Genomic DNA, 27,635 nt, shown 5'->3' on the forward strand with positions numbered 1-27,635 from the left:
GTTGTAATTCGTAAGGTATTGTAAAATATGAGGGAAATTTTAGATAATAAAATAATTTCTTTAAATCCGTCATTCATATTTATCAATAAGCACACGGGAAGATAACACGGCCAAATCTTAATCAAGATACTACTTACTACTCAAGATACTTATCGCATGAAGTGATACCTACATACAACCAATGTATAATTCGTACATATACTGTCTCTTATACACATCAATTTTTATTAAATTAATTTGTATTATTAATGCACTATATGGTACGTGCTCTATGTTTTATATAATGAAATAGTTTCCCATGTTAAACAACGAAAATTTTCTAAAAGACACAAAACGTTCGAAAACGCGGGATGGCAGAAGAAATCATTTAGAATCTGAGGTGAAGTTAATTATATAGACAATATTGACAAAATAGGCAAAAAACATGAAAAATGTATGTCTGTACGCGTATTAATTGGTATTTATAATTTGAAACAAATTTCCATCATTTAAATGTCAGTATGGAATGTGGATCAAGTCTAATTATTGTGAAATCGAACTTCACAAGACCAAAAAAAGGTGTCTTTGACACCGTCTTGTCTAATGTCAACAGTCAACACAATGTTGCCATACGCCGTGAAAGTTTAGCAGTTTTTCCCATCATTTCGTGTGGATTCGAGAACTTTGTGGGCATAGTGGCAAAGCAAAGAGTTTTTTAGACTCTTTCTCAAGTTCATTTTTGAGTCCTATAAGTAGACCAGAAAAGTATCTTGGATACCAGCATAGTGGCAAAGCAGACAGTTTTTTAGACTCTCCCTCAAGTTCATTTTTGAGTCATATATGTAGACCAGTAAAGTATCATTGATACCAGCATTATCACACATAAGAAATTGCATTAAATCTTGAGTAAAGGAGGAAATTAAAAATGAACTGATTCTAAAAAATCTCTGGTTTGTCACTATGGATACCAGAATTATCATTCATAAGAAATCTGTTAAAATCTAGAGTAAATGAGGAAATTAAAAATGAACTGATTCTAAAAAATCACTTGTTTGCCACAATGTTTGTGGGTATCGATGAAATTGTGAGAACTTTCTGCGAAAGATGACGTAATTTTTATTTTATTTTGGAACATATTCATTACAAAAAATTTCTCGATACGCATACACATAGTGACAAACCAGAGATTTTTTAGAATCAGTTCATTTTCAATTTCCTCATTTACTCAAGATTTTTACCAATTTCTTAAGTATGATAATGCTGGTATCCAAGATACTTTAATGGTCTACTTATAGGACTCAAAAATGAACTTTAGACAGAGTCTAAAAAACTTTCTGCTTTGCCACTATGCGCATACACGACTAGTGTTTGCATTTGGGAAGAGTCGCCGACTATTTATCGGTTTTTGAACCACACGCAAGCGAGATAAAGGAAGCGCAGCTGTCCGGGTGTCCGCAGTTCCTGATCTGACGAGCTCAGTGTAATGAGTATCAATTGTCACTTTGGTGGAAGGTGTAAGGTGGTAAGTTTTCGATACATTTTATTATGTTAACATGATAATATATTACCTATACAGAATTCCATACTGCTCGATGCGTCCTTAAAGTGTCGGAATATACGGCGTTTAGGCTACTCTACTTAGCCTGCAGCAGCCTAAGTACTATTATGCATGACAATGAGCTTTCTGCTTTCAAGTTTCAACAAAGAGTCCAACCTGGCAAAGCCAGTTATTTTAGCCAGTTGGCCAGAAATCATCAATCATTTAATGCAATTATGCAAGTTAACCTATACAAAATCTGTAACAAGAGTTTAGATTGTTACAACTTGACAGAATTTTCATTTTATATAGGCTACCTACCTATAATAAAACATACCTGATGGATCTTGAGACTGAGCTAACACAGAAAAACTGATTAGAACAAGCTCTACTACTACTAGAATTTTAGAATGGAAAGGCATAATGAAAAAAATTATTTCGCACAACACTTGGTAAATTCGTTTTTTCAAATAATGACGTTTGATTAATAACGGGTTATAAGTTTAAACGACGTTTGTATGAACGTGAATGACTATGACTCAGTCAGGGTGTCAGCTTCCAGCTAATGAAAAGAAAATCCCACAGATCTCATGCGTTGGATGGCAGACGTACGAGTTATTTTACTTTTTTTTAAGCAGAAATTATATTGACCCAACATAGTTCATCACATATTTATTCAACATAAAAAGTAACAAATAATTATTATGATATTTAACTATAAGCATAATTTAATATAACAATTATTCAGCGAACGACAAGAATTTAAATTAAAATAACTATATATATATTTTTTGAAATTGTTATTCTTCAAATATTTTTATTTGTATATATCTTGCTTCAAAAAGTTCCATGTAATCCTCTCACTACGTAACTTTTGAAATAGCTTTACATTTGAAAAAATTTCAGTAGTCAAATGATTATTCTTCACCGCGTCAGTCAACAAAAGCTAAGCTAAATGTCTTCCCGATTAAAATATCACCTTACCATACACTCAAAGGAGTTGATGCGATAATCTGTCTCTGCGTTTTTTGCATTTTTTAGACAACCTCGATACTTATGGGATCAATTTCCGTAGCAGGTTTTACCCGCTACGGAAAGTTTGTTAAATCGAAACCGATCTTGACCAAATTAAAAATGGAGAAACTTATTGACATTAAGCTCATGCAAGCATCGATTTTTTTTTCACAACCAATCTTATATGGCGCGCTAAACGAAATGTTTAGCCGGTTTTTGCGCATAATTTTGTCAAATTGAAACTGATTTTGATCTAATTAGGAATGATGCTATTTATTGGCATTAGGCTAAGACCTCAACGTTAAATTATTTAGGGGCGCAGAGGGGCCAAAACTTAGCAATTCGGGCACTGCGTGAAAACCAAGGGGACAGATATAATTTAAAAAATGGAAGCACGAAAAACCTGCAAAACTTAGCGTTCAAGATGCTAAAAAAATTAATTTGCACAGTGTCTATAATTAGTGTCGTTGTTAATTATGTCAAGATTGGTTTCGATTTGGCAGCAATATGCGTTAAAAACTTGGAAAAAATTTTGCGTTTAGCACTGTAATTAATATCGATGCGGATAAAACCGATTTTATCTATGCTATCCCGAGCATAATGTCAATGAGTGTCTCCATTATTAATTCGGTCAAGATCGGTTTCGGTTTGACCAAATTATGCATGGGAAACATGATATGGAAAATCGTCACGAAAGTTTCGTTGTAGTCCAATGCCGTGAGTGTGAGTTATTTTTAAAATTAATTTTTGGTTGCTAAACAGCGTATGGGAGAATTTGAACATTGTAGGAACGCTTACGGCTCTGCTACCCACAGAGTGAATGCAAATACTATTCATACCAGATCATATATGGATGGCTTGATTGTTTTTATTTTTAGGAAAGATTTGCCTTGTGTAAGAGCTCAAAAATCTTTATTTTTTATCTCTATGTAAATGAATATATCATCGAGATAATTATTACTGGTGTTTTACTGAAAGAAACATGCATGTGGGGCTTGTGGGCTGCTAATGTGTCTTGCTCGGTTGCTGGCGCTTGTCCCAACATCAGCGCAGTTGTCGAGAGTTGCGGCAGCAACGGCTGCCGGTCACCGCAAGCCACGCCACGCATTGTTGTCATCAGTGTTGGTTTGAACTCTGTGGAGTTAAGTTCAGTTCCTCTCCGTTCTCTCGTTGCTTCCATTACACGGCGTAACGTTATCAACCTCCAATCAATTTGTTTACCAAAACTGCTGACACTTTCTTCTTCCGATATGTCTGATTTACAGGTAAGCCAATTGTCTTTACGTATCCATAGTGAATCAAAATGGAAATCCATATGAAAACGATAAATGTGATGTATATCATCAGTTATTTCCTTTTATATCAACCTAATAATCAAGGGATCGATCATCAACATTCTAATCAATCAATATCATCACATCCGTGCATTTTAATTCCATAGTTTTGGTCAATGGTCATTGCTCGGAAACATCACTCAGGGACGCTGATCATATTTTGTTGCTGACTAGCAACTCTGACTCAGTGACTCAAGTTTGCACTTCATAGATCATGCTGCTGACAAATATCATCCCCTATTCAAATTCTCTTGCTTCAAATACACAAGAAAGTGTCATTTACCTATGTTATATACTTTTTAAGTTTGAGGTGTTATAGCCTTATAGAATAGAATAGAAGTGTCGACAATGAAGAAATAGGCCCATGGCATGTTGCCTATTCTTGTAGGTACTTTACCGTACTTATCGTGACTCGATTCCATAAGTGATTCGGCCTTTTGAACCCGATCTTTCAATAACTAACGATTGTTTGAGATAGCTGCTGGACTTATTGCCAGGTCGTATGGTGCTAGGCATTTCAAGACTGAAGATATGCTCCTGCATAGCTTTGTTTAATTGTTCTTGAAGGCGTTCATACTCTGAGCGTCAACGATGCCATCAGCCATCAATGAGGCTGTCGCTGTTCCACATCGCACATGTCACCGACTCGAGCTCGAAGCGAGAAGAAATGTTATCGCGTGGATGTGTTACAACGCAGTTTTTTTAGTTTATTGCCGTGACCCCTGGTGTTTCTTGTTTCAAATTCTAGGATAGGTTAGGTTAGGCTTGACTTGATATTTGTCGATCGGACATTCATTGACTAATTAAATAATCATGAGTCTCGTCAAATCAACTGGAACCACCCATAGGATTTATGTCGCTTATAATTTCGTGTTTTGATTGAAATATCGAGGAACAAATTGAAGCCAATCTTTAAAGAGTAAAAGCTCTGTATGTTATTAGAAGATTGTTGACCATTTGTTTCTTAAAAAATATTATGTTTCATTCCAGTAAATGCAGTACCTGTTGTACGCATAGATGCTGCTTGTTAAAATTATTGAATTGCGACTCACTTGATGAGGAGTAACTTCTGAATGGATTCAAAACGCAACGAGAAAGATTCTATTCATATTGGCTACTCTGAATGACTCAAAGCGCTCAAACTATTTAATTTACAATTACAACTGGAAAACTTTTTCACGAGCTGCGGAATAGATTTTTTCTTCCATCGGGATAATTTGCCATAGAAAGTTTAGAGACCAGAGTAGTTAATTAATAAATTTTTCCATTATATTTTTAGCGCATTTTCTCATTTATGGAAAGAATGCAGTATTGTGCTCGCCATGTCCGTTCGTCTGTCCGTATGTCTGTCCGTGACTTCATGTTTTCGTCGACGAGAAAATGCGCTGTCTGTCACTCACTGCAGTGAATACTGAGTTATATATATTTTTTATTTTTGAAAGAGGAGAGTCGCAACTCATTCTGCGTCGTTATTCAACGTATGTCGTTATGAACCTAACTCCCCCGGTTTTCAGAACGTGACTAAAACCCGTAAGAAAATTATGAAATTAACCGGAAAATCGACATCGAAATATTGTACCGAATTATTAGCTAAGATACATACCGTTTTAAAATTAGAAGATTATAATAAGCCCGGTCATAGATATGAGTCATCTGGCTGTTCGGGTCTGGAGAAGCGTCAAGCGGTCGTGTTGCTAGTCACGTAGCCGTTCATGCAACTCGCCCAGGGACTCTCCTCAGAACACCAAATAGTCTAGTGAGCACACGAGACGTGACGAACCGCGAGGAGACCCTTTTGAATATCCCTACGTTGAATGCACAATCACTTACCGATTTTCTGCAATCTATGTTGATTAATGAATAACTTCGAAATTATCTGCAATCTACGTTGAATGCTCAATAACTGTCAACTTATCAATGCTTAAAACTGATTTGCATTGTTTTATTTAAACTATATGATTAATATTCGCAATGAAAAAAATAGCAGGATGGCTTCTCTGCAGGCCTCGAGTCAAGGAAAAATTGGTGACTCAGAACGCGGAGAAAATCTCGTGAACATCGCAGCTCTGAATACCAAGCAGATAACATCTCATAAGGAGCTCCGCGATCCATTGATATTTGGTAGTGATGCTTTAGATTTAGAAGCTCAACACAAGGTCAAGATATCACCGTGAGCGAGTTCCTCTTGAAAAACAAATTGTTTTCAATTTGTCTTCGGTGTTTCTCGACCTTTCAAGAGACGTGTAATTTAATTGAAGAATGATCTCTGGAAGTGGATTATAACGATCCTGATTACTTATATATTTTTCAGTGTATGATCCTCATAACATTAAAAAATATGGTAATGGAATTTCGCAACTTTATTTAGAATGGCCACAAAATCAATAGATACTAAGTAGTCGGCCAATACTCAGTTCACCGCTATCGCAGAATATTCTGTTGCCGACCGTAGGTCTCCCATGGTCTCCGCTAGACCTGCTGAGTTTTAAGAGTACGAAAGCCGAGCTTTTTTTTGGTCGGAGGATGGAGGTTGCCTCCTCTCGAGATAAGCTCTTCGCATAGATAAGACATCCTCGTTATCGTGGATTCTATTCTACCTGTGACGCAGTAATGAAGTTATTATCGTTTATGATACGTACGAAATTGATGTCATGATTTGTTGATGACGATTTATTTCATGTCTTAGGTTAGATGGACACATCTAGCAAGCCGACAGCAGCAAAGCTCCACAAAGTTATCAACCGCGTGAACACCAAAATTGATTTCAAAGGGAGGCAGTCAGAGTAAAGGATTTTACAAGATCAGAATCCCATTCTGTACGCAGATCTCAAATGATTGCAAGTCTTGTCCTATCCTATTCCTTTTGGATACTTATTTTTTCATTTTGGCCATAAGCCTATTAATATCGATATCAGATTCATAGGCGGCCGTCTAGTGCCCGGCGATTTAGAAGCTATGGTTAAAAAATAATCTCTCCTACGAGGCAGAATAATCTGTCTCTTTCATCTTCAGGACCCGGCGCCAGAGGTGGCTGCGCGCGCCGCGGCTCGCACGCTACATAATTACCATAAAAATTCTTTACGATCGCTGGTGAATGCCGGCGTGTCTCTCTTCCAGTCTCGAGGTCAAGTGGAGGCGGGACTTGGGGCTCAACCACAGCTCTCAACCTGGAGCCACATTCTCAATAACTTTTCTGGACTCTGATTAAGCCTACGCCTGCGGATAAACCAATCTAGTCAATGAAATTCGTATCTTATAGTCCTGATAACTAGAGTTACAGTCAGTATATGGAGAGTTAGCATCTATGATTATAGGATGTTCTTTTGCGATCGGCTAATTGAATCAAGAGGTTATGAAAAAGTTTGTGAGAATATGGTTCTGGGATCGACTTCTTTCTGTGTTGATTTGGTGATGAATAATTGTCGTTGCCCGCACTTATTCTTAAGTGCTGTGTTCAGTGTCGAACGATACTAGGACACTCGAGTTCTTAGTCGTAAATGTCGTAAAAAACGTAAATCCGTTCACATGGCGAGTGTGTGGTCAATACCACAGCCATCCTAGTGCTCGAAAGCAGCGAGGCGATAAGATCAATAAAATGAACGACGCTGTCAGGCTTTCTCTGCTCACCGGATGGTCTGCCTTCGCTGCCTGGTAGGGAGCTGAGTCACGGTCGAGGCCTTGTTTTGGGGTCACTGGGGGCGCCGTGTGTTGCTGTTGTTGCTCTTAATACTGCTATTTTTATCTATATCTGTGCATTCATCCAGTATTGCAAATACCGGCACAAACTTGTTGTAATATGCGCTACTATTGCTCGCACTTTTTTAATTGCAGCGTTATTGCTTCGATAGAAATACAACTGATACTTCAGTGTTACTTGTCTCTGTACTGGTGTTACTGTCTCTTTTATACTACTGTTGCTGCCCTCTTGATTTTTTCATTGCTACTACTGCGCTTTTCTAATTCGGCTTCTGTGACATTTTCGTTGCACTTTTGTATCACCGTTGCTACGGTCGCTGTTGCTGGCTATCTAGGATGGCTGTTTGTAAGCTGCTACTCACGCGAGCCATTGCTATTTTCATACGCACCCACAATGCCCTTCTCCTCCTTTCTGTCACAACCTTTGGTGTATGGAGGCTATTGTTACGTGGCGGCAGCTGTCATTTAGTTGAAGGTTCTATAGATAGCTCTTCTTCAGTCCCTGATATTATTATCTTTTAGTATTAGCCACACAGCGGCCAGTGGGTGTGGTCGAGACTCGCTAGGAGCTTAAACCATAATTAGGGACATGGTGGAATTTTTCCAGTTGTCTCTCCTGTCAGAATTATTCGTGGATGACCGTTTATAATCAAATGGCGGCCGAAATGCTTGCCTATATTTTTAGCAGGGTAGTTCTGCCGCACAGTAGGGAGCGTCTCATAGTCTTGATATTATTCCTTGCTGTGTTCTCATACTTTTGCCGACACGCCTGCCGCATGGTTGTTATAGTGCTCCAATGAAATTATATCAATATGTAGTTAATAGATAAATCACAGTGAATTTTGGCGACCTATACGAGAGTAAATTATAACTATTGTTCCAAAATAAAAATAAAACGAAAACCATTTTTTTCGATGACTGGTCATTCATTTTATTTCCAAGTCATCGTGTTCTTAATGATGCAAATTCTTAACCGAATTATAGATGAACTTTCAACACGCACAAAAAGTGCCAAATTTCATACATTTTTAGCCAATCATTCTTATTGTACCTGAAATCTGGTTTGTGGCGCCGCACGATCCCTTAACAAATTGCATGTCTGGTGCGTGGCTGAGTAGACTGGTTGGGTTCACTTGGTCCGGCGGTGGCCGACTCATCACTTAGAATTACTGCTCATGCTGACCGGTCGTTATCCTCAGCCGTGGCAGTCAGTGGCGTCGAGGGAGGCACACTCGTATTTACTATGCCGGCCTTGCGTTCAGCCGTAGACACGTCATGTCCAACAGAATGTATTGCGTAAATTCAAATTGAGATGCTGAAAGAACATGGATGTTATATGCTTCATTTTTTCAGGCGGCTTAGAAAGCTCTTCGTTTTGCCCGGTAATGCTACAAATTAATTTTTATATTGAATGTTGTTCTATTACTTGATTTATTGAGCAGTAAAGGGTTTTTGAATTACTGAATGTTCCCGAGGTCAAACGATCAGGTATGAGTTAAGAGTCCAAAGATTGTTTGTTAAGCACAGTCTTTCACCAATGGTAAGTTGCCATCTACGTACGTGCGTGCTCGTACTCGCTGTACGTGCTTATTGCGATCTTACCCGATAACGAAATTTGCTCAATATTGTTTCATTGACTATTCCTAATTTGAAGTCGTCGTAGAACCAAAGATTATCATAATACATTTTTTGATGTGAGTTCTTCTAAGGTTTCCCGTTCTTCACTCGGCTGCTTTCACACCAGCTTCACTGCGACGTTAACAGAAACTTATCAGCACGTTTCAGAAATTTCTTTAATTTTCCATCCTAAGTAATTTTTGGTAATTATAATAATCACCGATTGACGTCTACTTCTTGCCATACAGCAATGCCACAGCCATTTGTAATTATACGCTTATATCGGTACTATGTGCAGGCTCGAATCTTAGCGACACCACCACATGAATCGCTTCAATCATGGCATGCGAGTAATTCATTGAAGCAAGAACATCATGTATGCTTCTATTAGGTGCTGTCTCAAACCGTCGCGCTAACGAAACTGAAGACACTTTTTGGAGACTTTATCCTCGTGGATGAGCAATTTCCTCACCGATGAGTAGGTAGTTAAATTTAGTAAGGTCATCGCCGTTAATGTCAATGTGATAGAATTAAATAGACCTATAGGCAACTCAGAATTACTTTAAAACCGTCATCGCCAGGATTGGAAGAGGACATTGCAGGCTTGCAAGTATGTGTTCTGAAGTTTTATTTGCCGATGACATGGAATGAGAGCTTGCGAATGTGCAAGAAGGGTGTTGACGAGCATCACCTGCAGGCTATAAAAGCTATAGAAGTGCGGCAGGTGTTGGCCGTACGCCCAATTACCGTCTGAATATGAACGCTGCGCTACGGCAAGTCGCGCGCCCACCACGAGATAGAGCGCTTGTGCGATGCCAGCCTCTCGTAATGCGCGCTCGCTAAATCCGGCGCTCTTTGTGTCGCATTTGATGAATTTGCAGAAACATAGAGCGGAATCTGTGGCCCTGGCCAATGATAGCAGCTTGCAAAGTCTTTTTAAATTTTATTAGGTTCCAATCTTTGCAGTGCGTACCGGCTAATTCCCTCGCTCTTTGTTTCTCATTAGTTATATTGAGTTTGAAATTAGAGCTGGCGGATCGTTGGTAATTAATTAGCAAGGGAGCGAATGTAGGTGTGGGATTTGCGATGTTCCGTTTCTCTTGATGCGTGCAAGGTAAACCCGCGCTCCTGCTTTAATTCAATTTAACTTTAGCCTTTGTTGAACCAGCCCAGAAATGTACATAAATGTCTTAGTTATCATAAACAAAAAAAATAAATGCGTCATAGCCTTTAGTAGGGAAAGTAAACTTGGAATTGTGACGAACTCAATTCAATTAGGTCGCCATACAATTCATTCATATCTATATTGCCATGATAAAAATTTTAAAAGATGCAGATCTTCCTTGCTCCTTAGGAAGCATGGAGGCAGTATGCCTGGAACATGTTGAACATTCACATATAAGTGCGGACTCGAGAACAGAAGAAATAAGGGAAGATATTTTGAGTATAGAAACTCGTCGTGCCGAAGCTATGAATATAAAGCGTTAGCAAATGCGAACATGAAGCTGGGTGTAGGTTTGGAAATTCAAACAAGAACCAACAAAGAGAGCAAAAAACTCAGACCAAAGCTTTTTGGAAAGATTGACTCTTGTTAGCTTTACTTGAGAAACTAACCTGAAGGTGAAATCGAGAAAGCGAGTGTCTTCCAACTCTCCAGACGCGAATCGAGGCGCGATCTTTTCTTAAGAGCGACTTGAAAATACTTTCTACGCAGAAATGCACGTATGCTAAGCCAGAGCTTTGATTTGTCACCTGCCCAGCTTTATGCGTGGCTCCCATTTTGGAATTACAAAAGTTACTTTCTCACGACGAGATTTGCAACCGCTGTTCGTGACCGATCAAAAGTCTCCGGATTTGATTGCTGTTGTTGCTGTGCTGCTGGCAAGTGATAGAAAATATGTTGCCGTTTGCTCAGTGGAGTAATTAAGTGATTGAACTTATGGGCAAAGGTGGGAGAGGGGCGGGTTGTGTTAATAGGTCGTAATTAAATTTTGATTAGAAAGTCGTGATGTGTTTACCTGCCAGGATGCCTCGTCTCGGATCATTAATGGATAAGCAAGGGAGTTTAGTGTTCGCTAAGGTTTTACAATAACTTTTCTAAGGTAAATTTTTTCTACTGTCATTTTGTATCGTTTAGAGATTTTCAACTGCCAAAGTTTTTAATGTTCTCTAATGTTTAAATTCTACCATCGTGTTCTTCGTTAGAGAAATGAGTATTTGTATATAATATACCTGTATAAGGCTGCACCCGCTTCAGTGGCTCCATTCCAAAATATTTTAAAATAAATAAAATTTTAAAACAATCGCAAAATAATACCCCTGTCTGCAATTGAAATGTTAAATTATAAACCTAAATAACTCGAAAAAATAGTTGAACAATCTTGCTCCTATTCTCGTGTTTGAGACTCTACTTAGTGGGAAATAATTGCGTAGTTACGTGCGGCCAACCATCGATCACAGAGTGGCCACCGACGCTGCCGAGACATTCAATTACCAGGGCTTGGTGGGGGCGGCAAGCCTGAAGCGAGGCAGGAATTTGTCGGGAGCACACGCCCTGTTTTGTTAAAGGTGCGTGCGCATCCACCGTTGCAATGCTACGCCACTTCTACACTTCTTCGTGACCGCTAAAAACCACGTGTTCCTAATGAATGTGCGTAATCAACTCTCTGATATCGTGGCAAATGAACTTTGATATCCTTAACACAATAATGTTTAAGAGTTATGGGAGTTTTCAAGCACAACTTGCTGCGAAGAAGGATCTGTGCTTTAAACGCGGGACTCTGCGTTGAATATCTCTAAGGTGTACGATCGATAAGTTGCTTGGTAGTAACACTGGTGCTTGCCGTGGCCTTGTTGCGGACTTTTAATGACGGACGTAAGGTCTTTATGGGTCGCAACGCCCGTAATTGACAGTACTCTTGGATAATAGCAGGTCACTGACCTTGCTAAAGTCGGGCGTGGTCTCATAATTAGCGGAACTTGGACAATTTTATTATGCTATTCAAACTTTGGTTTTTAACCTCTTAAAAATGTCTACCAGTTTTGCAAAGTTTCTGTCCGTACGCCAATATGGACTCCATTACTCAAGGTCTAACAGACTAGTGCACGTGTGTGTGCAGAATATGCTTACGGCAGCTTTTACAAAAATTATTAAGGCGCGTTTGCTAAAGCTCCTTTTACTTATTGATGATTTGTTATTGGTCGACCTGAATTTTACATTTTTTTTCAAAAGCCTGACTGATTATCAGGCACTCGAATCATTTTGCCGCATTGTGACGCGCTAAGGATATTAATGTGGAGTTATTTTTCATTCGATATTTGGCTTACAGTAAATTGATAGTAATTTTTGTGGTGACAGAAACATTACTTAGAAGAGATGGCGCTCTTGCAGTGTGATGAAAGTAAGCTTCTGGTATGCTGCTTTATATCTATAAATAAGTTTGATGTTAGTTTAAGCAGTTGAAAATTGACTGGTGGAATTGGAATGTCTTTAATATGTTAGATAGAGTGACATGGGTCTAGAAATTCATGCGATCTAAACGCGCTGGGAGACGGAAACGAGGTGAAGCACAGTGCTACTGTTGCGCGTACTCCACGCGATCAATAGCACCTCCTCGAGGTGTGAGATCATTGAGAGAGGAGGAGGGCGAAGGAGAGGATAGTGAGGTCGTGTATATACTTGAACTGCTGTAATGACCTCACAAATAAATTTTATGTAAAATAATTGTGAAGCTATAATTACCATTGATGATATTTTATTATAAATCTGCTGCACTTAATAGACTAGTGACTAGTTCATACTAGGAAATGAAGAATGCTCATGTTGAATATTATCATGCAACTCTGGTGCGAGTTACTCAGAAATTGTGATGGTTACATCAGCCCCTAACCATTAAAAAACTGCAATAATTGTCAATTATAGTCTTGCAAACTCATTTTACAATAATTTACTTGTAACCGTCGTAATAATTTTCAATGATGCAGCTGATGTTAGGCTTGCTTTGTTCTGCCGGTCTGCTTGGCAGAGACACTGCAGCAGCTGCAGCAGCTGCTGCAGCTGCACACTCTCACCAATCATTGCTGCACTTGGCATGAAGGAGTTGCAGAAGCAGCTGTTGCCCGGCACCTGTTACAGCTCATCACTTGCAGTTCTGGCACGACCATGCAGCCTGTTACAGCTGCTAGTGCATTGCTACTCTTGTTCCTACCCTTCATATCTCAGTTTTTTCGAATGCAACTGTCGGAACGGAATATTTGGTTGAGACATCGCCCTGACATCTCAGCCAGGCGCCCCACCTCCCGATACTTGCGATAACTCAGATGCTCGATCCTGTGCGCATATTTTTCGCGACGTCTGCGCATTGAAACGCGATAAATCTACAAATTGACATCGTCTGCAAATTGACAAATTTCTGCAGATTGAAAGCGTCTACAAATTGACAAATTTCTGCTAATTGACACCTACATTCAAATTCTCATACGCGGGCCAATCGTAGCGCACCTATATGATACTGAACGTGACCGTGCCGTGAGTCGTGATCGTGGCGAACGTAATGCCAGTGGCGTAAGTTTTGCTGTGGCGTAATGCTCTTGTCGTACGCTGTACACGTGCCCCGTACGTCGCCCACTTTTCGGTCGTCGTGCCCGTACTGTCCGTTAGTCAGCGCTCTAGTTTTTGTAGCATTTGTTGCAACTGCTTAATATGATGCTGTGCTTTATAGAAGGGTTCAGCATTATTTTCAACCTTCTAGCATGCTGAGCTCTTAAGTAGACGAGGAGATTCAATAATATAATACACGGTTCGCCTCAGTGGAGTTACAATTTTTCATTAAATTTGCACAATAAACATAGAAAAATGAATACAAGCTAGAGGCAATCGCACAGTTCACATAAATAAATGTCAGATATTTCAATTAAATACACAAGTATATAAAAATGCATAGGCGATAAAGAATTCAGTGCAGTTAAAGGGTAACTAGAGTGAAATAACCTCGAACACTGGCCGCAGTCACAGTAGTAGTGGCCGGCCAGGAGATCCAGCGTTCGTAGTATACTATCCTCGCACATTTTGCTGGAATGGAATATTAAATGAAACATATGAAATCTGATGTTAATGATTTAAACTTCGACTACTGTATTCTATGTTTCCTCGTTTGATCGTTGGAAAAAGTTACCCTAATCCTATCGCACACTCTGCTATTCAAAGCTTCCTAAGCGGTATGGTTATTAAATGTGATTAAAAATTAAATCTTAGCTCATCATTATTCTGAATATCAGCCTGCCTCGTGAAGAACTGGTATAGTTTTCGATCATCGATAGCTTGCGATCATCCTAAGAATTTTTGAGTATGGCGGACTGTGTTTACCGCAGCACGGTGCTTCTGCAATGGTTCATTTGCTGTGGCTGTATCACCGATTGAAAAACGCAGGTATCGGTTTCATGGCTCTCCCCTTATAGGTATTTTAAGGTAAATGTTTCACTAGACGTTCATTGTAGACTTGTCGTTGTTCACGTGTAGAGGCATGCTGCACTTCACTTTTCATATCTTCTCATTCACCGTCACTTTCATTGATAATCGTCTTTTTTATGTTTTTTTTTAATTTTTTTGTGTGCTATAACTTTTTTGTGTATATTATTTTTGCTGGTATTTTCTTAGTGCACTAATGGGTGAAAAAAAGCACTGTTAATACCTATTATTGGTCTCTCTGTTGAATGTTTAATTTAGTAGCTAGTTTATAGTAAAGTTTGTCTTGATTTTTTGACGTGAGAAGCTTTATGTTTGCAGTGTAGTATTGACGTTTGTGCTAACAATGTAGAAATTTGTCCCGTGTATGTAGCATCATCGTGCTGAGCCAGAGTGGTATCTATCAACTGTCATTTGAACCTTTCAATAATAAATCGAACGGTAATTTGATATTGAAACTATAATAAATGTCAGTAACGTTTGAAAATATCTGCGGCTATTTCAAAAACCTTTGCTCTGATCGTCGTTAAATCTTAATGCAATTAACTGATAAATGACGTTCTTCAGTGTGGTAGTTAACATCTACGATTTAAGCCTAATTACATAACAGTACATTTCATGCACAGTGTTGATAGCTACCACCCTCCTCGTACTTCTCTCTTGGCCACGCGTGCGTGTGCTCAGTGTTTCCTAACTCGTTTTGTTTTCTTTTTAGCGAGCCACTTCGATTGAAGAGTACTGTCCGACGCCCGTGGTAAGATCATATTTTCACGTGCATTTATTTGCTTACAACCGAGCTTGGCAGCCATCCTGGGACGCTTGAGCTTATCCTTGCTTTGGGAACCAAAGTCATCGAGGCACGTGGAGCACATTTCAGGCTCTCGGTTTGCGTATAGCCTCATTTATCCTCACGATTCGCTTGGTTATTGGGATATCAACGCATGCATGACATCTTACACCTTAGCCTGTGATTGCAAATATACCTTGCTGATTTATCTTACCATCTGATCACAATTTTCACGCGACTTCAAACATTTCTTCGTACTCCGTTTTATTAGAATGTGCATATTACTTTTAACAATTTAATTCTGACCCTGTCAAATAGCTTTCAAATTTTCAGTAATTGCCAAATTATTCACTAGAACGTTTTCCCGAATAAAAATGGGAGAATTCATTGAATCGCTGCAAATCTGTCCAATTCTTACTTGAAGTACGAAGGTTCTGTTAACTAATTCCGGAATTGCAGTTGACTATCATTACACTGTTGCTGCACGATGATACATCATGTTGTACAGCATGTAGTATATCATGTTGTACATCATGCTGTACATCATGTTGTGATGCATCGTGAGTACAATTGAAGTTGAGCTAATAGCAGATTGATTTTCCGCTTTAATAGACTTCATTCCTCACATGCACTCAAATATTTCATTTCAAGCTTATTAATTCAAAGTATACACTCTTCCATACTCATTGATTTGCGCAAATTTTGTATGTAAATACTTTGCAGGTTTGCTAGCATATAAAGTTGTTTACTTCGAGACGTACTTGTCCATATAGCTAAACGTTTTGCACATATTCACATTACACAGTGAATGAAAACATGTCAGTTACATTAGGAATCGGTTTTACTCGCGACGGTCATGATCATGTGGTTATTCGGTTTTACTAATATTCAAATCATCCAAGTCTTAATTTTTATTGCGCTTATCTTTATAATCACACATCATCTTGATATAGGTTGTACAAAAAAAAAAAAACCACACCAAATTAGCATGAGTAATACGCATCCACAACAAATGCTTCCTAATGCAATAGAACAATAAATAGTTTTACTTTTATTGAATTAAAATACACCGTGACAACGCGGTGTCAGTTTCCTGCTGACAACTACCTAAGGTAAGTGTTTTTTTTAGTATCAATGTTTTTTTTTTTTTTTTGGTAAAGCTAACTTGATCATTGGAAGCACTGCCGGCGTCGTACGTAGATCACATGGCTTCTAACTATTATGTCCGCATTGATTGTGTGCCTCCAACTCTGGGAAATTCACATGTAGTCTCGATACGATGAGACTTGGACATGTTTTTGTAACTACTATTGACAGCGAATTTTCGGATGTGCAAATTTGTTTAACACTGTATAAATACTTACTCCGTAATCTACACGTGCTCCACTATGACAGGGAGAAAGTGCTTCTATAACACATTCAACACTAACATATCCACAGTTTGGGGTGACAGTTTAGCATGCGCCAAATTGACTATTAATGCTTTCAATTTTAACCCAGACTTAAACGTATGAAGACATATCGTGAGCACGGAATTATCCAAAGAATTTATGCCACCCAATTGACGTCTGCTAGGTCCTGCACCGACTTGTTTATTATATTTATTTATGTTTTCATATTTTAAGTTTTAGGCGCAGGTAAGTTCTTCTTTGATTGCAGACTTGTCATAAAATATCCGGAGTAATAATTTAAGAGATTAATGCATTGCTGCGGATATTAGATGTCTGTCTGTCCTGACACATGCAACACCAGTTTTTCCAGCAGGCGTGGGGATCAAAGAGGCTGGACTGCTATTTACTGCCAAATGAGATGAAAATTATATTGCTACATCACCAACCGTTTCTATTTCTTGCATTGATAGGAATTTATAAAACTCTGAAACAATTTAAATGTATTGTTTTGAGGCTGATCTGTGGCCTTCCATCCTTGAAATTGATTTTGTTAAAAAAATTCTAGAAGAAATGTGATGAATTTGTTTACTAATACATGCTTTTTAATACAATATGGAACACAAAATTCTTTTAGAAATTGGGCCGAACGTTAAAGAAATCCAATAAAAATTGTCATGATTTTTTCTGCTAAACTAGAGACTGTCGAAATGTGGGAAAACTTAGTTCAACGATTAGGTTAAAATTAAAGTTTAAAATTATTTTTCTCAGATTTTGGGCTTTTTGTGAACTTTGTCTGCCTTTTTGCTTTATTACTTTTTGCCTTATTAAATTTGTTATATAGGTCTTAATGTCATACTTTTAGCTGACGTTCTCAGACTATGAGACTTAATTGTGACGGGGATCTCCTTTCACACCCATTAATTCCTAAGAGATTCGGCGCTGGTTTTCCTTCTATTTCAGAGTCAAGAAATTCCCCGTCAAGGGAACCATTTGAGTTTTATTTCAAGCGCTGATCCTCGAGGCGAGCCTCCAATTCAGAATTTTTTCTCCTCGTTTTATTTGATAAAATACCAGCTGACTAATTTGGCTTAACCAGCAGCAAAGATTTTTGGGATGCTTATATTTTTGGCGGGTGAATAATCAGAGCATTTTGGTAACTGAGGAGCATCTTTAATAAGGCGATTTTGCCAGTTCAGAAAATGACGGTTTTTGCGTGGCCGGCTCTAATTTTTACTTGCTTGTAGGATGAATGCAACAACCTGATGCATTTAAAGTGTAACTTCTTCTCGTGATATGAGATGCATGTGTAAAAGATACAAGTTTTAGTTAAACTTCCATTAAATAGTCGTTACGGATCGGAAATAACATTTATCAATTTCTACTTTAGAACGTTAAAAGTAGTCAATGTTATTAGTATCAATAGGCTGGTGTGGTTGTTTACTATATTGAGATAGAATTTAACCATTAAATCCCGATTATAATTTGTTATTGTATAGGTTAGATTTCAAGATTTTGACTCTGCTCTATGCGGTGGCTTTGTGACGAAGGGACAAACATCCTTATCGATCGGGCCACTCTTTTGTACAAAGAGTCTGGAAAATGATCAATCAAACAACTTTTCGTAAAGTTTCTGAGTAGTGAATTTTGCAGCAAATATGTTGTTTTAGGTATTATATTGAAAAATCCTGTCTAATAAATTGCGAGCCTAATAAATCGTTATATTTATGATGTAAGTAAAAAATTAATTGAGATCACAACCGATTGCGTTTATCAACTTGGAGTTCCTGCCAAGTGAAGATATCCGCTCGGTTAACTGCATTATTGTCTTACCGCATTTTGCGAATCTAAATATAATACAGATATAAATAAATGCGCGTAAAGTTTGTGGTAAGTTCGTTTTAAAATACGGGCACTCTCTAAGCATTTACCTGAGACAGTGAAAGTCACTGATGGGATGTAGTTAAAGATGTAATTTCACGCAGAAAGAAGAAAAGTAAAAATGTAATGACGATTATAATATACTAGGAATAACTTTGAGAACAATGATAGTACTGAGAATAGACTTATTTAGGCCATAAGAAACTGGTGTAATCAAAGCAGTGAGTGACATTAAACGTACTTTTGTATTCAGGAGCAGCGTGCGTCATAAAGCTCTTTATAGCTGATGCTGATGTGTTCCGCAATAATCATAGACACGACGTTATGGAAATTTAACTCTAATACGTGTATTGGATCCATAACAAGAAAAAAAGAACTTTGGTTTAATTCCATTTCTGATAACTCTTGTCCAGATTTAGATGAATTCAGCCTTTGGAAAGACTCATACCCCAAATAAAGACTGTCCCTTTGCAATGACTCTAATTCTTTAATCATTTTGGAAATTAGGCTGACGTTTACATCAGCTGACCGTAGGCCGATCAAAAACGGAGAATTTTATGCGATGAATCCCCGAAAACTCACAGGAGGGAGTTTTTCGAAACCCTAATCGTATCCTGTCTCGGCAGATCTCAATTAGCAAGGAATCGGGCGGCAGCGAAGTCACGGATTTAAAGAGCCATTACCCCGTCGAGTGCATCGTTTCCGGTGGCCCGTTCGAGATTGATTTCCTCTATAAAGGCGTTCGTTGTCCGTCTGTAGTCAGGGCGTCGCTGATTAAAGGCATTGTCACAGAGTGCTGCTTGTTTTGCCTCTCAATTGACAGCGCGCGTGGGATGTCAGAACACGAATAAATGTTTTGAGGTGGTAGTGAGTACTAATCTGGTATGGAAAAAACGTGCAAGCTAATATTAGGTATCCACCCGAAGATTTTATCGAAAATCAAAAATTCTAATATTTCCAAATGTGTAGGAGACTGCGGAGTACAAAATATCTGTTGCCAGCAATATGCATGCTTTGTTTGCTCGATCCAGGGAGTTCTGTACGGTCGCTGAAATTCATGTTGACCTTGCGTAATTAAGTATTATTTTTACTGAACAAAAAATCAACTTTAGTGAGACAAGCAAACGATATAAGTTTTTTGTCGAAATAATAAATTGTCTAGCACCACTCTTTGGAACTTGCGATAAAACAAGGCATCGATCTCAGTGAATTAGTCCACTCATATGACGTAGTCCTTGTGTCCGTACGTTGAGCTCAATTTACATCTCGAGATGAGACTCCTTGTGATGAATACATACATTATTAGATGCAAGACAGAGCATGCCACTGTTCACAGACAGGACACACTAGACTATTCACATTTCTCTCGATACGCAGTCAATGAATACTGGATACACTGTAAAGTTCATGGTACAGATATCGTGATGCTTGTATGCTGTGTTGCTTTGACTCAAGGTCTTGTAAGTATATTTAATACATTATGAAGTATATATATCATGGAAAAACACACTATTTTCCCCCGAACCATTGATAAACGGAACATATATAGCAACGACAACTGATGGTATACTTTATAAAGCAGAGCACTCGCTGTCCACGCAATTGTGAATTAAAACATTGCTTGCCGTCGACATGCAATGGCCACAAATATGTCAACCCAAATTTTTACCTGGGGAGGCGCTGCCGTTTGCTCTTGAAACCCGGCGCAGAAATTATTGAGGTATTTCTCACTGCTGGCTGAGGTTCAAGTGTTTGCTTATTTTAGTATTTACCAGCAGCAGCATCTAGCGTTCAGCATCCTTCTTTGCCATGCTAACCTGTGACCAAACATATTTATTAGAGTTACCCCTACACCTATTATTCCCCTCTCTGTTCGTGACCTAGTATATATTTTATGCATTTCTTTCTGCTTTATTGCTTCATTGAAACTTGAGGACTTTGTATTTACTCGAATGCCAAATTTACGTCGAATACAAATGTTATATGGGATAATGGGAAGGTGTTTGTATTGATTGAAGTAATGAGGTATTTATTTCGTTCTAAACTTGGTAATTTATAGGTTTAGAATTATTTTGTCAATTTGAGTCGCATACTATTTCAGCGATCTTGACATTTCTGTAGCCTAAAATATGAAGAGGAGAAGCTGGAACGTCGCGATCATGATATATTTTTCTGGTGTGACGAGGAAGAGCTAGAAAGTCGTTAAATGTTGCTACTACTACTTACTAATATAATATTACTACTTGCTCTTGGGATGATGATTGGAAGGTTATGTTTAAAAAAAACGCTATTTGTCATTGGTCGGATGATTTGCAAAATCGCAATCGGTTTCGATTATCAGACCTTCTAAACCTGCATCCATGATTCGAATATGCTTGTAAACCAAGTAAAAGCTACGAAAGCAAATAGAAAATTAAATTTGCCAAAATTTTTTTACTGCGTCTGTTACTCGAGATACTCATTTCTCTTGTTGACCCTTTTGTGCTTCATTATACTCCGATCGCAAAATTTGTTTTGTTGCAGCCGATTTCTCAAGCCTGACTAGAAAATTCACCGTTAAAAACCGAATTGAACTTCAAGCTTTCACGACTGATCAAGTTGGAGCTCATCAGTCCTCCGAGTTTTTATACAATCGCTGCAAAGCAACGTTAGGCAAGAAAAAATTGGACTTGTCACTCAAAAAAATGTGCGCGGAAGTGCCGCATTTTGTGTTGGTTTGCTTCGCTACCCGCAAATTACCTGTCTCCGGATGAACGAGTTGACGCGAGTTATTTCAAGTTTCGAAGTATGCGAGAATTTAAAAATTGCAGTCGACTGACACGTGACTTTCATTGCAGATTTTTGGAAATTCCAACAGTGTCCGTAATATTTACTATGACATTAAGTTTCAATTTTACTTCTGCGATTAATGATTAGTTATCATTTCCGATGACAGTTTGGAGCCGCTGGATGGCAATAGTAAATACATTCTAAAATGAACACTACCTTAATTTTCCCTTACATATTCCTCCAAAAGTCAATGATTAGCATAACAAACATCTTACTATTTTATATTACTTTTCATGGGACAGTCGGTTTTCGTTTCTGTCTGCGTTTAAGGCCATGAAAAATAGCAGGTTTTCTAGTGCAACTGCGTAGGTTGTGTATAATCTAATAAAATGTCATGGCAATCATTCCGTCATTAGCGATATTCTGGCATGATGTGTGGTCGTGGATATGCCGGCCAAGATTTTGTTATCAGGGATCCGAACGAGTTACATGAGCGTTGTATCTCGGATCCGTTGCCAAACATGTTGGGTTTTTACCGCGGGAGAACTGCGCTCTCAGCAGCTAATTGAATACACCTGCTCACTGGGAAAATGATCTAGATTTGACGTAGATATTGTCAGCTCTGGGCTGCATTACTCTATCCGAGGTGTCTTACTTTTTATAAAAGTGTGATGCATTATAACTCGTGTGGGTTCTAACAACATATTGTCGCTTGAAGTACAGTGCTGTGAAAATAGCTCTGTCGTGAAGGCGACAAGAGTTCTTCTCAGCAGTATTTCGTCTCGGTCATACGGCGCCTGAGGTCACGTCTCTAAGAGGTGTCGCTTTCTCATATAAACAAAGCCTGCATGCCATCTCTTTCTTTCCCATTACATTCCTCTCTCCCCAACGTCTTGACGTATACGATTACTTTTTCGTTTCTATATAGTCGAAGAATTGCCTACATATCGCAAAGAGTCGTATTACTGCGATTGAAACTTAGTCATATAGGCTTTTAATGTCCAATTACGCACATTACCATACATAAATGGTTCTTCTCTGAACTTATATATTGGACGTACATTGTTTTGTATAGTCGCTTGTTTTTTTACTGACTAAGAGGCAAGTTAATTTTTCTTTTAAATAGTCGACATCAAATAGGTTATTTGAATCGGTTTCCAGGAGTGAAACCCGAAGCAGCTAGAACTTACGGTTGTATAACGCAGATCAAACATGATATTTGAAAGCCCTGATGATAATAATCTAGTTTTTGATGGTCTTGTACCTTCGAGGCTCTACCACAAGACAACTGTCGAGCGGCTCGTGTTGCCAACTTACTTTTGTTGTCATCTCAGATCCATTGCCTCCTTACTGATGGCAGAACTCTCGTATTTTTGGGTAATGTTCGTCACTGTTTGTCAATCGATCGTCTTTAGTTATGCTGTAACACTCAAACTCCCACGCCTGATTGCGTTGTGATGGCGGGAGGAAAGAAAGCAGTCGTTATGATTTAGCATATGCGATGCTTAGTCGTGCACAATCTGCACTGTATGGTAAGTATTATACAATAAAAATTTTTCTATTTCTGCGTGGACATTTTGCTCTGGGTTGAATTCCAGTCGATAGGATTGTTTATGAAACAACTAGCTATGTCGATCATGATGGACGTTGAGTTAAGTGAATTTGAACTCAAAACCGGCCGGCCTTCCAAAAAGCTTTTGGCTGCCCGCAGCCATGCTGTAATTGACGACTCGTGTTACATGCATCATAAAATAACACATTGGATTTTTGCTCCAATGCTCAGGAAAGGTACCAATGGATATCTTTTTGGTATTTTTTATTTATTTCCGCTGTGCAATCGATGTTAAACTTGGGTTTTCTTAAATCAGGATCAAATGAATGAAAAACATGACCACGTTCAATAATATTGAATATTTCTTACTCAAGTGAATACTTCTATGTATATGTTGTGGTAAAATTTGCGCTGCATATTATTTTGTGTTACAAGGTAGAATTTACGACGCCAGAGGGCGAGCTCGAACAGTTTAACCTGAGGTCTAATCTGAACTGGACCATTAAGGGACAAGAAAATGTGTTCACCAAAAAATACAAGAATGACTTCCCATCTACTAAATCAAACTAATCATTCATCTGTGCTATAGGTAAGAACAGACGAAACTCGCCCAGGAACAGGGTGCACCCGGTTTCTCTACATCATTTGTATCGGGATTAAAGCTACAGCTCGACAGCTGCATGGAGCAAGACATGAACCTTCGCTCCATTTGCCACTTGCTTCCTGTTGGTCTCTAGAAGGACGATGAGAGGCTGCAGATGTTATGGACATAATTTTTAACGGGAAGCAACACAATTAAGTTAGATGGCGCGAATGGCGGTATCAAAGCTGCAGTGTGTGCATCGGTGTTGCGTTTTTAGCCTTTGTCCTGTGTTGCTTTATGACTGCAATCGGTTGTGTGTTTCGCTCAGTAATGTAAAAGGACTTTTATTATTGCATAGGGTTTATATTTTCATTCAGTAACCTGATGACTCCGTTACTGTTTGTGGTTAAGCATTTCTCGACAGTAATTATATGACATCCTTTTGCTGCACATGGTTTGGCATTCCTAGGCAGGAAACTATGTGAATTTTTGTTTCTTATCGTGAAATTCCGGGTATTAGCTTAGAGGTATGTGTTTTTGTATAACTAACATGGTTTGACTCTCCGATGCAATAAAATAGGCAAATTTTCACCACTTCTCTAGGTTTTATTACTGTTCACGGCCTTCCTACGCAGTAACCTATGTGTCTCTTTATGACTCTCCTCGGTTTCTGCTGACCGTGCCAGAAAAAACAGCTTTCATATTTCCCAACGTCAGGTCGGGAACTAAATCTAGGGCTTTGCAGTCCGACATCTTGAGTTACCTTGATATTGTATGAATTGCATGTCAAAAAACAACCCAGAGGAAGGAATACGGAAATGTCGAGGAATGCACTGAAAAGTATCAATTGCAAAATTAAACTTGTACATTCTTCTTTTGATTTTTGTATCTCCTCACAAATTCACTAATAAATATTCAAGGTTGCAGCCATGATTCGGGCTGAATTCAACGTAATAGCTTCGCCCAGCTTCTGTACACAGATCGTGATCGCATTGATTGTTGGAGCTTTTGACAAATCGGAAGAACAAATAAGCTTTGTTGACCTGCCAACTCATTGGAACTGTCTTCAAGACAAATGCATGCGAACTCCAGTGTTCAGGTGCACAGCCTAGTGTTCAGTGGAACTCCAGTGTTCAGGTGCACAGCCTAGTGTTCAGTGGAACTCCAGTGTTAGGTGCACAGCCTAGAGTTCAGTGGAACTCCAGTGTTCAGGTGCATTGCCTAGTGTTCAGTGGAACTCCAGTGTTCAGGTGCATTGCCTAGTGTTCAGTGGAACTCCAGTGTTCAGGTGCATTGCCTAGTGTTCAGTGGAACTCCAGTGTTCAGGTGCATTGCCTAGTGTTTAGTGGCTGTCTCTTATACACATCTAGATGTGTATAAGAACTCCATGGTTTAGGTGCACTGCCTAGTGTTCAGTGGAACTCTAGTGTTCAGGTGCATTGCCTAGTGTTCAGTGGAACTGCAGTGTTCATGTGCATTGCCTAATGTTCAGTGGAACTCCAGTGTTTAGGTGCATTGCCTAGTGTTTAGTGGAACTCTAGTGTTTAGTTGCATTGCCTAGTGTTCAGTGGAACTCCATTGTTCAAGTGCATTGCCTACTGTTCAGTGGAACTCCAGTGTTCAGGTGCATTGCCTACTGTTCATTGGAACTCCGGTGTTCAGGTGCATTGCCTACTGTTCATTGGAACTCCGGTGTTCAGGTGCATTTCCTACTGTTTAGTGGAACTCCAGTGTTAAGGTGCATTGCCTAGATTTCAGTGGAACTCTAGTGTTTAATTGCATTGCCTAGTGTTCAGTGGAACTCCATTGTTCAAGTGCATTGCCTAAAGTGGAACTCCAGTGTTCAGGTGCATTGCCTAGTGTTCAGTGGAACTCCAGCGTTGCCAACTGCAACGTGCAGCTGCAGTGTATGAGTGGCCGACGGATATCGGACGAGAGCGTCTAGATCACTGGCAATAGAGGACGCTATTCTTTGGAGCGCATCCAACTCTATTGTTCTTGCGGTGCGTGTTGAAGGTTTGTCGTTCATTGGTGCTTGCTTGAATTTGTTTCTACCATATTTGAATGTGCTATGTGTTATTTATAATGTCTATTGAAATTAAAAAAAAATGAAACGCAGAAAATCAAAGTGTGATTAAAATGTGCACAATCGTTATATTCTTATGATCCTTGTTACGTTTGGATAGTATTTCTATGCTAAGTTTGTAGCTACATTCTGCAGTCCCAGCTTGAAGGCTATCAAAGTTTTTCATTGTTTTCCTTGAAACGTCTTATTGCGCATGTATCAACAATTTTGACTTACCATTCGTCGGACGACTATGAGAATGAGGGAATTTTTCTTGAAGCCTCAGAGTTAAAATTCTGGTATGGCCAAAAACTAATACGAACAAATGTAACACTATAATTAAAGCTACTTGATATTAAATGAACAGCCAAAGTGTATGAGCAGCAGATCGAACAAGCGGGAGTGCAGCTATATTATATGAGCAGTGAGAGGTACTGCAATATGTGCAACTGCTGGGCAGCTGCAGCTTATGAGCAGTAATACGAACAGTTGTTTTAAATGTTCAAGGTCGGCAACTGCATGCTTCGGTCGGTCCGTCCTCTGACACCCTGGCTTCCCCTGCCTGTATAGCGTCGCAGCTCCCTGCATATTCTGCATGCGTTTATCTCACTGCCGTCCCGCAGACGCTAGAGCTGCGTAGCACTTGATTCATCTATCCGGGTCTGAAAACACGGCTACATGCACGCAAGGCCATGTAGCTCCGTGAAGCTCCATTTAGAGACGTGCATTCACATCAGGAGGTTTTTTGTATGTAGACTAATATATTTTGTCTTCAATCAAACCTACATAAATGAAGCAGCTTCTGGCTAAGTAGGCTAATATATTTTGTGTGCACTAATTTCCTGAAAGTTTGATAAATATGTAATAACTTCGAGAAAAGACCTCGAAAATTATTTCGAAAGCTCATTGAGACATTATTAGTATTTATATGTTTACATAACGTTGTGTATCTAAAAATGACGTAAGACGTTATTAGTTTTTATAGGTTGCATTTGATAATCTGGATGAAAATATATAATCCCTAATAATTGTCAGTTATCTTGATCAATCGTCATATTATTTTTAACCAGTTATTTCGAATTATATACTTAAGGTTTTTTGATCTGATCGCATTTACAACTGTTTTACTTGCATGCCCCTACTATGCTAATTGCTAAGCGTTTCAACGTAGACAATTTCTATCTTACGTGGCTTACATAAGTCGGTAGTCTATAATATGAGTGATTGCTCTCGTATCATTCTCTCATATATGATTTGTTCATCATAATTATAAAAAAATGTTGCCGGTATTGATTAAAAATTTATAATGGCTGCACATTCAAATTCATCAGGATACTATCGCGCGCGCTTCTGCTATTTCCACTCGAATGAGAACATTCTCATGATAATATTGACATGATAAGGACAACTTTGTTTAATATGTATTCCAGTAGACGGTATTATAAATTTTTTTAGGAAAGTCTGGCCTGGACGATTTAATCAATGCTGATTTTGAAACAATGTTATGAAATGTTCGAATGAATTAAAATTAATTACCATACACATTTGTGAGTTTTGAATCAAGCTTCGGCTCAGGCGGATGAATGTGCTCGAGTTTTTTCAACGCAAATCAAAAAGAATTGCTGATGTATTTACGACATCGTTAGCAGGTTGTAATAAATACATGGTTAATCGTGATATTTGTGCTGAGTGGGCCCGGGTTGGGAGGATGAAGTGATGGTTGTTGTTGGAGTGAAGGAAGAGGTTGTTAAGGCAATTAAGGGTGGAACCGTACAGCTGCCTGCGATCATAGAGCAGCCGCATCGTGCGTTGGCTCAACACAACGTGCTGTTGTTCTGTTGCTGCTATCATGTTGTCACTGCACTGCTCTTATTACTGTGATGTTGCTGTTCACTTCCCTGTTGCCGTCGCTTCGTCGATCTCCCTGCAACTGCTACTTTACTGCTTGCGTCAGAGTTACTGATCAGCA

The 27,635-nt window shown here is 38.9% G+C and overlaps 2 protein-coding genes across 4 annotated transcripts in view; one reads left to right on the forward strand and one right to left on the reverse strand.

Moving 5' to 3' along the window:
- Positions 1-2,071, reverse strand: part of LOC108664731 (integumentary mucin A.1) — a 31,226-nt gene extending 29,155 nt beyond the window's left edge. The window contains exon 1 of the mRNA XM_018151405.2: positions 1,854-2,071. Coding sequence (XP_018006894.1) covers positions 1,854-1,938 — 85 coding nt within the window. The 5' untranslated portion in view covers positions 1,939-2,071. The remainder of the gene's footprint in view (positions 1-1,853) is intronic.
- A 1,525-nt stretch (positions 2,072-3,596) lies between these two features.
- Positions 3,597-27,635, forward strand: part of LOC108664729 (uncharacterized protein ZK1073.1) — a 50,207-nt gene continuing 26,168 nt past the window's right edge. Inside the window, exons 1-2 of one of the 3 annotated variants that reach the window (XM_018151401.2) lie at positions 3,597-3,795; positions 15,357-15,395. In XM_018151401.2, coding sequence (XP_018006890.1) covers positions 3,781-3,795; positions 15,357-15,395 — 54 coding nt within the window. In that variant the 5' untranslated portion in view covers positions 3,597-3,780. The remainder of the gene's footprint in view (positions 3,796-15,356; positions 15,396-27,635) is intronic. The other 2 variants (XM_018151402.2, XM_018151403.2) reach the window with 2 other exon arrangements.

The sequence above is a fragment of the Hyalella azteca genome, unplaced genomic scaffold (genome assembly GCF_000764305.2).
Source record: "Hyalella azteca isolate HAZT.00-mixed unplaced genomic scaffold, Hazt_2.0.2 contig13709, whole genome shotgun sequence".
In the NCBI taxonomy this organism is placed as follows: domain Eukaryota; kingdom Metazoa; phylum Arthropoda; class Malacostraca; order Amphipoda; family Hyalellidae; genus Hyalella; species Hyalella azteca.